At 40.5% G+C, this 11,029-nt stretch overlaps 1 protein-coding gene across 3 annotated transcripts in view; it reads left to right on the top strand.

Moving 5' to 3' along the window:
* GPM6B (glycoprotein M6B) overlaps positions 1–2,358 on the top strand; it is a 155,235-nt gene extending 152,877 nt beyond the window's left edge. For all 3 annotated transcript variants that reach the window (XM_027095739.1, XM_027095736.1, XM_027095735.1), the window contains one exon: positions 239–2,358. In XM_027095739.1, coding sequence (XP_026951540.1) covers positions 239–388 — 150 coding nt within the window. In that variant the 3' untranslated portion in view covers positions 389–2,358. The remainder of the gene's footprint in view (positions 1–238) is intronic.
* The last annotated feature ends 8,671 nt before the right edge of the window (positions 2,359–11,029 follow it).

An 11,029-nucleotide genomic window follows, 5' to 3' on the forward strand; every position in this document is an offset into this window, starting at 1 on the left:
CCATTTTTTCCAAGTTCATTATGTGTGTGTGTGTACTAACTTTTCCTCAGCCTCTTACTATGAAGCGTCTTAGCAGAGCATGCGCTCAGTCTCCGATGCCTCTGATTGATAGCAGAAGGAGTATTAATACGGAATAACCACCTCTCCCTTTTTCCAGTACAGAGCGTCTAATCTACCTCGCAGCTCGCTTTGCCTTCTCACATGCTCACTAGCCATCATGCTCACCCTTCTTTTCCAGATCCACTTCCTCATGATACTGTCTTCTAACTGGGCTTACTTAAAGGATGCAAGCAAAATGCAGGCTTACCAGGATATCAAAGCAAAGGAAGAACAGGAACTGCAAGATATCCAGTCTCGGTCAAAAGAACAACTCAATTCTTACACATAAATGTTTGCCAGAGGGTCTCAGCCGACGAATTTACAGCTGACAAATCATCAGACAGCTGCTCTGCAGTACAGATGTGTACCCCACCAAACAAACTCACGTAGAAGTCCAAACAAACACTTCACTGTCTGTCTCAAGCTGCTGGGATGTATTTCTAGGAAAACCTTCCAGTAGGTAAATCTTTTTCTTTAGAACAGATATTGGAGGTTTCATGGGAGCCATTTTAAAAGGCAACACTTTGACAAAATGAGCGTTCATCATCCGTTTGAAAATCTGTGGCCTGTTCACGATCCTACCAAGACAGGCTGTGAGAATACATCATACCCCTATCTTGATAGGGACCATGCCATACCAGCGTCAGGGGGTGTGACCATCCGTTCTCAAATAGATAAATGTATCTAAAATAGGAGATAAAGTGGAAATGATGTGAAGTTCCATTTCTGACAGACAGCTGACATTTATGAAGCTGGGGCTCAAAGATAAAGTGATCCTTACAATTGACCTTTTTAAAAAAAAATAGCTGACCTCCGCACCCGCAGGACGTATTAATTTCCTGATCCAATCAGAAATCCTTTCTTCCCCAAGAATGTTAAGATGAGCCCACTATAATAATTCTGCTACACCGAGCGTGGAAGAAGCCGGATTTCAACTGACAAACTTTCCAGAATCAACTTTCCAGAATCAATTTTATAATAGATTTCATTTTAATAAAGTGACCCAGTTGTCATCATTCTTGAGAAATGTCAGCTCTGCCTTAATGAGTATTTGCTTTAAATTTCTAAGAACAACAGGCAACCCCAAATCCTTCATAGAATTTTGTTCCACAAGTGTTTTTCTTCATGGAGAAGTGTTACCTTATTAAAATGACCACCACTCAAAACCGTTTTTACGTGGTCTGAATAGTGAGTTTACAGTTTCATACCAACTATATAGCTAAAACCGAATGACCAACAGACCGCACACCACCTACTTTTATACACTTGAATACTGAAGTAATTTCAATTAGGGTTGGTATTTATTTCACTTTTTCTTATCTAAATCTTAGTTTCCTGGAATAATAAAGTTCAGTGTTCAGCAAAAAAAAAACCCAAAAAACCCCCCCACAAAAACAACAACAAAAAAACCCAACTGCTTGAGTTTTAAGCCATCTTCGAAAGAAACTTGCCTTCTAAATCATTGTGTTTCAGAACATTAAGTGACTATAGGTATCGAGTATTAGTGATGGTAAACTTTGTGTTGTTCTTTAAGAAATGATACATATAACTGTTGGGTGCATTAGTGCTTTTCAAAGGGGGCTGCATAATATAGGGTTAACTTTGTATATTCATGTTAAGAATTAACTTGTGGTTTGGCTGTTTCCTGGATTTTAAAACGTATCCATGTGCAGAAATGTGTTAAAATGAGAGGAAGCATACCTTTATCAGATGCTATTAAAATTGAACATCAAGTATAATAGTTCATTTGGATTCTTTTTGTTGGTGTTGTTAATGCCTAAAAAAATGCCTGTTGGGATCTTGACTTTTTTTTTTTTTAATTGGGAGACATTCTCTTCTGTGTAGAACAGTTGTTCCAGAATAGCTTGGTGTTTTGTTTTCCTGTTGCATGACAGACTTAAATATTTTTTCCAGCAGTGGAGGTGCTGTTTTCAGTCCAGTGTTCTAGAAGAGGCAGTGTCTAAAGCCTAATTTTACTTTTCTAATTCTGGTAGCCATTACCAGGAATTTTTGAAAGTTTTGTTTAAGTAGTCTAATATTTTTTATGTAAAGAGCATTAAATTTTGCTATGTATAAATTTTTGTAACCTAACAGTGAATCAATATTTTCTATCAGTGCCAAGGGCTTCCTGTAGTTCAAGTGTTACAATAAATATTTGTAGATAATAGCCAGTACTTGTGTATGCTTATTTTAAAGATCTATTTAGGTGGCAATAGCTGTGGATGTATTAAGAGAAATGAAATAAAAATTATAGCTTCACTCACTTGCCTTTTTACCATACATAAATAGTGTCCTTCTCTGTCCTCGGTATGGTGTCATTTTTAAACAGTGTGCGTAGTCAAGACTCCACATTTGTATGGAGATCAAGTTTCTAACTGCTGCATGTTTCATTTCTGACGGAAACCTCTTTTAAAGCAAGAGCAATTTGAGAAACCACCGTAACCCACGGGGCTGTATTTTACACCAAGTGCCACTCACGCTTTAGTATATAATTTTTCTGACTAGCTTCATACCTGGTTATGGGATTAACACAAAGCTTTAAGTTTGGGGAAAGTGGAAACAATGAGGAACCTTCATAAAGGTCCATGTCCCATTGGCTGTTTGTTTTACAAACCCAAGATCTAGACGTCTACTCCACAGCAGGGTCCTCCTGTGTACAGCACAGGGAACTATACTCACTGTTTTGTAATAAACTGTAAGGGCAAAGAGTCTGAGGAAGAGTAGATATACATAGATATGTACAACTAAATCAATTTGCTGTATACCTGAAACACAGCACTGTAGATCAACTGTACTTCAATTAAAAAACTACTGAGAGAACAACTATTTACAGCAAACAGCCATTCGCTAAAGCAACAGAGCTAAATTTGTTACTTAGTATTTCATTTTATCATCTCTTATCTGTCAGCATGATTATACATTTGGACTTTGTACAGCTGACCTTTCTTAGTAACGACAGGCTTTTGTCACTGTTGACACACTGACGTTTCTAACTGAGGTGCTGCCTCCGGTCATCGCCCTTGATTCACGCTCAGCAGGAGAGCCAGCAGGAGCCCAAGCAGTACGCTGTTGGTCACACTGCTTAATACCTTCTGTTTATGGAGCATTGTGCGCGGTTATGAAGTTACAGAAGACCACATGCACTATCTTAATTACTGACAGCAATCCTGCCACAAAATATAGCAACTCCGGGAGGGTGAAGTAGAGACTTTTCCATTGCTCTAGTTAGACCTTGTGCAACTTGATGTTTAAGAAATGAAAATCAAGTCAGAATTATACAGGAGGGACCTACTCATGTAAACGCCAACAAGCAAAATACTTTAAGTCCATTAAAGAGTGATGACCGAAGTTTCCACACTAGAAGTTTTGAAAAAAATCCTTTTAGGGCTTTCTAATACTATTATAGTCCTAATCCAAGCTAACCTCAGACACTCTGGGTTCAGTTCCAGACCACTGCAATACGGCGACTATCACAGAGTAACATGAATTTTTTGGTTTCCCAGTGCATATAAAAGTTATGTTTACACTATACTGTGTAGTCTAGTAGCATGTGCAGTAACATTAGGTCTAAAAAAACAATATACATACCTTAATTAAAAGAGACTTCATTGCCAAAAATGCTATCCATCATCTGAGACTTCAGCAAGTGGTAATCTTTTTGCTAGTGGACGGTTTGAAATATTGTTAGACTTAACAAAATGTGACACAAAGACACAATGTGAGCAGATGCCCACTGGAAAATAAGCACCGATAGACTTGCTCGACACAGGGTTGCCACAGACCATCAATTTGTAAAAATCATAGTATCTGTGACACGCGATAAAGCAAAGCGCAATAAAACGAGGCCTGCCCGTACTAGGATTTAAAAGAGGCGATCCGCTTTGTTATTACTTATCTTTTCCTAAATGGTGGCAGCTTTTGCCAGCTAGTGCAGGGCTAATTTGTTATTGGGAGTTTGTGAAAAATTACAGATTTAAGGTAACTTTTCAAAATGCGTATTAGGATGAGTAAAACTACAGAAAGTTTTAAGGAAAGAAAAATACAAATAGAGGTCAGTCAGGTTTGGCAAAGAACATTCTTTTTCTAAACTGCCCCTCAACCTTCCCGTTTTGATATTTAAACTTTATTGTACCTACCTGGGAAAGACTTAAACAGACTCCGTTCAGGGGGTCTTGCGGAGGCAGCAGCAGGCAGCCTGCAGGGGAGTGGCTCACATTTCAAAAGCTGTATTCACAGGCTTCCCGAGATGATACAGCCGTCTGAAATGCTACATAGAGATGACTTACTTTTCTTTAAACAGACTCTAACCTCATATGGAGTGTTAAGATGACTACTTAGGCTTATATGTGCAATCTAAAAAGAGGTACCAATGAACTTATTTACAAAACAGAAGTACACTCACAGACATTGGTAACTGTAAGTTTGTTTTCTAAGGGGAAAGGCTGGGGGGAGGGATAAATTAGGAGCTTGGGATTAACATATACACACTACTGTACAGAAAATAGGTAACTAATAAGGACCTACTGTACAGCACAGGGAACTCTACTCAATACTCTGTAATGGCCTATATGGGAAAAGAATCTAAAAGAAAAAGAAAAACCAGTGGATATATGTATATGTATAACTGATTCACTTCGCTGTATATCTGAAACAGCATTGTAAATCAACTATACTCCAATAAAAATTAAAAAACCAAACTACTACTTAGAATTTAAGTTGGCTGACAGAAAAACAAAATGAAGCTACCAAACCCCAAGCTAGAAAACTGAAAGAATACATTATTTAGACGAGGCCTATGAAAATATAAGCTGGGGGGAAAAGTGAGTAATACTAGAAAGTGTTAAAAACTTATCTGAGAAGGGCTTCCCTGGTGGTGCAGTGGTTAAGAATCCGCCTGCCGATGCAGGGGACACACATTCGAGCCCTGGTCTGGGAAGATCCCACATGGCGCGGAGCAACTAAGCCCGTGAGCCACAACTACTGAGCCTGCGTTCTAGAGCCCGTGAGCCACAACTACTGAAGCCCGTGCTCCTAGAGCCCATGCTCTGCAACAAGAGAAGCCACCACAATGAGAAGCCCGCGCACCACAATGAAGAGTAGCCCCCGCTGGCCGCAACTAGAGAAAGCCTGCTGGCAGTAACAAAGACCCAGTGCAGCCAAAAATAAATACATTTAAAAAAGGGCTCCCCTGGTGGCGCAGTGGTTGAGAGTCCGCCTGCCAATGCAGTGAACACGGGTTCATGCCCCCAGTCCGGGAAGATTGCACGTGCCGCGGAGCGGCTGGGCCCGTGGGCCATGGCCGCTGAGCCTGCGCATCTGGAGCCTGTGCTCTGCAACGGGAGAGGCCACGACAGTGAGAGGCCCGCGTACCGCAAAAAAAAAAAAAAAAAAAAAAAAAATAATAATGATTAAAAAAAGTTATCTGAGGGTTTAGGTCTAAGACAATGACCTAGGAGGCTGCTGAACTCCCCCTCCTCCCATGGACACACCGAATATACCACCGCACACAGAGCAAGTTTTTCTGAAAGAAAGAAAAAAAACTAGCTGAGCTACTCTTACACATCTAGCAAACAAGAAAATACCCACATCGAAACGGACAGGAAAGGCTCAGACATACTCTCACCATAAACCCTAACTCTGGCACACGACCATACACTCAGGTGGGCACTCCCAACTCCAAAGTTCTCCCTGAAGAGCAAAGGGTTTGGACCCCATATCTAGCACCCCAGCAGCCCAACTTTTAAGACTTCCACCTAAGAAATGCACCCCCCCCCAGGCCAAACACCTAGTTTTGGGACTTACGTCCAAGAAACCCACAAGACTATAACTGAGAGTTCTTAGTCAGCTCTAGAGGACTCACCAACTCCTACTCTTTCCCTAAAAGGGGTCTATTTGCAGGTATTAAAAGCTGTTGCCTGACAGCCAGGCTTCTAATTTAGCACACATCTAGGGGCTGACAGCCATGCTCCCCAGAGACCAAGAAATCCACTGGATACCTCCCCCACCTACTGCCTCTAGCCTGCTCCAAATCACCAGTATCTCCCAGGAAGGAGCTGATACACACATCTGTGCTCCAGCTTCAGCAGCTGCCGCCCGAGGGACAGATACCCAGTTTGTCTGGCTCTGATGCCCAATAGGGCTTGCATTCACAAGTCCTACAGGACTGTAGCAAACAAAGCAACAGTTCTTAACAGGCACAGGAGCACCCCCTACAGCTATACACCCAGGCCAAGTGCAGAGGGAGCAGGCAAAAACCCCTATATCTCCCAGTTTACGCCAGGAAAGGGCCTAACTACACACTTCCCCAGCTGCCATCTGACGGTTCAGCTTCCAATCAACCTGCATCTAGGTGCTGACTGTGATCCTCCCCATTGGGAAACTGACCAGTCTTAACACACCCTCAACTACCAAGAAGCACCAAGAACAAAGAAGGCAGCTTGGACTATTACAAAGGTTTGAGATGCAACCAAAAGCTTGGGCTGGGCTGATCAACAAAGTTCATCTCCTGCATGAGACCACTCTGTCAAGCCTGGGAGAGGTGGCTGTTTTATCTAATGCACAGAAGCCAGCACAGACAGTAGAGGAAAATGAAGAAACAATGGACTATGTTCCAAACAAAAGAACAAAATAAAACTCCAGAAATAGACCTTAATGAAATGGAAATAAGTGACTTACCTGAGAGTTCAAAGTAACAGTCATACAGATGCTCACCGAGGTCAGGAGAACAATGCATGAACAAAGTGAGAATTTCAACAAAGAAAATACCTAAAAGCACCAAACACATCACATAGCTGAAGAATACAATAACAAAAATTCAACAGAGGGCTTCAACAGCAGACTAGATTAAACCAAAGGGTAAGCAAACTTGGAGACAGGTCACTGGCATTTATCCAGTCAGAGGAGCAAATAGAAAAAAGAATGAAAAAGAATGAAGATAACTTAAGGGACTTACAGGACACCATCAAGTGAGTCAATTATACACATTATAGAGGTCAATGACGGAGATGAGAGAGGGGCAGGACGTTTACTGAAAGAAATAATGGCTGAAAACTTCCCTAACATGGGGAAGGAAACATCCAGATCCGCAAAGTCCAGACAGTTCAAAAAAAGATGAATCCAAAGAGACACACACAGAGACACATTAATTTTGAATTGTCAAAAGCTAAAGACAAGAAAAGAATCTGAAAAACAGCAAGAGAAAAACAACTTGTTACAGATAAGGGAATACCCATAAGATTATCAGCAGCAACTGTGCAGGCCAGAGAATGAAATGACATATTCAAACTGCTCAAAGAGAAAAATTTCCATTCAAGGATACTATACCCAGCAAAGCTGTGCTTCACAACTGAAGGAGAGAGAGTTTTCCAGACAAGCAAAGGCTGAAGGGAGTTCATCACCACCAGAGCAGTCTTACAAGAAATGTTAAAGGAAGTTCTTCAAGCTAAAATGGAAAGATGCTAATTAGTGATGGGAAAACATATCAAAGTATTGATATACAACTCACTGCTAAAGGTAAATATATTGTTAAATTCAAAATACTCTTATGTTGTTATAGTGGTGGGTAAATCACTTGTAACTCTAGCATTAAGCTTAAAAGCCAAAAGGACTGAAAATAACTATACAATAATTTGTTAATGGATACACGATGTAAGAAAGATAAATTGTGACATCAAAACCAAAATGGAGGGAGGGTATAAATGTAGAGCTTTTGTATATGTTCAAAATTAGGTTATCAGCTTAAAATAGACTGTTATAAATATAAGATGTTTTATGTAATTCCCAGGGTAACCACAAAGCAAAAACCTATAATAGATACACAAAAGATAAATAAATCTAAGCATAACGCTACAGAAAATCATCAAATCACAAAGGAAGAAAACGAGAGAAAAAACAAAGGAATTACAAAACAATCAGAAAACAATAAAATAGCAAAAGTCCATACCTATCCATAATTACTTTAAATGTAAACAGACTCAATTCTCAGATTAAAAAACACAGTGAAATGAATCACTTTTCTGTACACTAACTAACACAACATTGTAAATTAACTCTACTTCAATTAAAAAAAAAAAGACACAGTGGCTGAATAGATAAAAAAAAAAAACCATGACCCATAAATATGCTGCCCAAAAGAGACTCACTTTAGCTTTAAGGACAAACCAGATTGAAAGTAAAGGGAAGAGACAACCAGCAGTTGAGTGAGCAGGACGCATTGGGATGGCAGGGCAGATGCTCATGGCCAGACTGGATCCTCACGGTGCACATTTCTCCACTCAGGGCCACAGACTGTGGACTAGCGCCCTAGAAATATATTTTTCCAATGTCCCTTGGCAGGGTCTGCCAGGGAGGGGACACATTCCTCCCTCCCCAGCATGCGTCCTGGCCCATGCTTGGCTGGTTCTGGGGACTGGAATTCGTTTCCAAGTTTTACCGTAGGCCAGCCTCAGCCAGTGCAAGCACATTGAGAAACTTTTTGCCATCATCTTCAGTCAATAGCACACCCTTTGTGCATGCATGAAGAAAGTTTCCCTTTTCTCCCCTCGCTGCGGCCGCAACAAAGGAACATCCATAAACGAGACCAAAAAAAATGCAGTAATACTGAAAATTTTTATTTATTTTTTTGTGGTACGTGGGCCTCTCACTGTAGTGGCCTCTCCTGTTGCGAAGCACAGGCTCTGGATGCGCAGGCTCAGCGGCCATGTCTCACAGGCCTAGCCGCTGCGCGACATGTGGGATCTTCCCGGACCGGGACAAGAACCCGTGTCCCCTGCATCGGCAGGCAGACTCTCAACCACTGCGCCACCAGGGAAGCCCTGAAAAAAATTTTTTTAAAGTGAAGGGAGGGAGGGACTTCCCTCGTGGTCCAGTGGTTAAGACTCCACGCTCTCAAAGCAGGGGACCCAGGTTCGATCCCTGGTCAGGGAACTAGATCCCATATGCCGCAACTAAAGATCCCACGTGCCACAACGAAGATCCTGTGTGCTGCAACTAAGACCTGGCGCAGCCAAATAAATAAATACTAAAAGAAAAAAAAAAAGTGAAGGGAGGGAAAAAAAATATTCCATGCAAATAGAAGCCAAAGGAAAGCAGAAGTAGCTACACTTTTATTGGACAAAGTAGACAAAGCCAAAGACTGTAACAATAGACAAAGAAGGTCATTATGTAATGATATAGAGGTCAGTTCACCAAAAGAATATAACATTTGTAAATATTTATGTACCCAACATAAGAGCACCTAAATATATAAAGCAAATATCAACAGACTAGGGAATTCCCTGGTGGTCCATTGGTTAGGACGTGGTGCTTTCACTGCTGAAGGCCCAGGTTCCATCCCTGGTTGGGGTCCTAAGATCCCATAAGCCGCATGGTGCAGCCAAAAAACATGTATTATATATATATTAACTATATACATACATATATATATACACATACACATATATATACACACACACACAGACCTGAAGGGAGAATTAGATCGCAATACAATGACAATAGGGGGCTTCAATACCCCACTTTCAACAATGGATACATAATCCAGACAGAAAGTCAGTAAGGAAACACGGGACCAAATGGACTTAATAGACATTTAGAGAACATTCCATCCAACAGGGGCAAAATACACATTCTTCTCAAGCATATGTGGAATAGTCTCTAGAACAGATCATATGTTAGGCCACAACACAAGTCTTAACCAATTTACGAGGACTGAAATCATATACCAAGCATCTTTTCCAACTACGATGGTATGACACTAAAAATGGATTATGAAAAGAAAACTGGAAAATTCAAAAATATATGAAAATTAAACATGCTCCTGAACAACAAATGGGTTGAAAAATAAAGAGAAATCAAAAAGCTTCTTGAGACAAATGAAAATGGAAACACAATATACCAAAACTTATGGGATGCAGCAAAAGCAATTCTAGTAGGGCAGTTCAGAGCAATAAACGTCTACATTAAGAAACAAGAAAGATGTCAAATACCCAACCTAACTTAACACACCTCAAGGAACTAGAAAAAGAACTAAGCCCAAAGTTAGCAAAAGGAAGATAATAAAGATCAGAGTGCAAATAAATGAAATAGAGACTAAAAAGACAATAGAAAAGACCAATGAAACTAAGAACTGTTTTTTTTTTGAAATTGACTCCTTTACTTTTTTTTTTTTAATTTATTTATTTACTTTCAGCTGTGTTGGGTCTTCATTTCTGTGCGAGGGCTTTCTCTAGTTGTGGCAAGTGGGGGCCACTCTTCATCGCGGTGCACGGGCCTCTCACTATCGCGGCCTCTCTTGTTGCGGAGCACAGGCTCCAGACGCGCAGGCTCAGTAGTTGTGGCTCACAGGCCTAGTTGCTCCGCGGCATGTGGGATCTTCCCAGACCAGGGCTCGAACCCGTGTCTCCTGCATTAGCAGGCAGATTCTCAACCACTGCGCCACCAGGGAAGCCCCAAGAACTGTTTTTTTAAAAACAGAACTGACAAGCCTTTAGCTAGATTAGCCAAAAAAAAAAAAAAAAAAAAAAAGAGAGGACTCAGAATTATAAATGAAAGAGGAGACATTTCAACTGATACCACACAAATACACAGGATCATAAGAGACGGCAGTGAACAATTAAATGCCAACAGACTGGACAACCTAGCAGAAATGGATAAATTCCTAGAAAAATACAATCTTCCAAGACTGAATCATGAAGAAATAGAAAATTTGGAGATACCAGTTACTAGTAAGGAGACTGAATCAGTAATCAGAAATCTCCCAACAAAAAAAAGATCAGATGGATTCACTGGTGAATTCTACTAAACATTTCAAGAGTTAACTCCAATTCTTCTCAAATTCCTCTAAAAAACAGAAGAGAAGGGAACACTTCCAAACTCATTTTGTAAGTCTAGCATTAACCCAAGACACAAATCAGACAAAGACACTATAAGAAAA

Source organism: Aethalodelphis obliquidens, unplaced genomic scaffold (assembly GCF_003676395.1).
Source record: "Aethalodelphis obliquidens isolate GAN/ISIS:26980383/991018 unplaced genomic scaffold, ASM367639v1 scaffold94, whole genome shotgun sequence".
Lineage (NCBI taxonomy): Eukaryota > Metazoa > Chordata > Mammalia > Artiodactyla > Delphinidae > Aethalodelphis > Aethalodelphis obliquidens.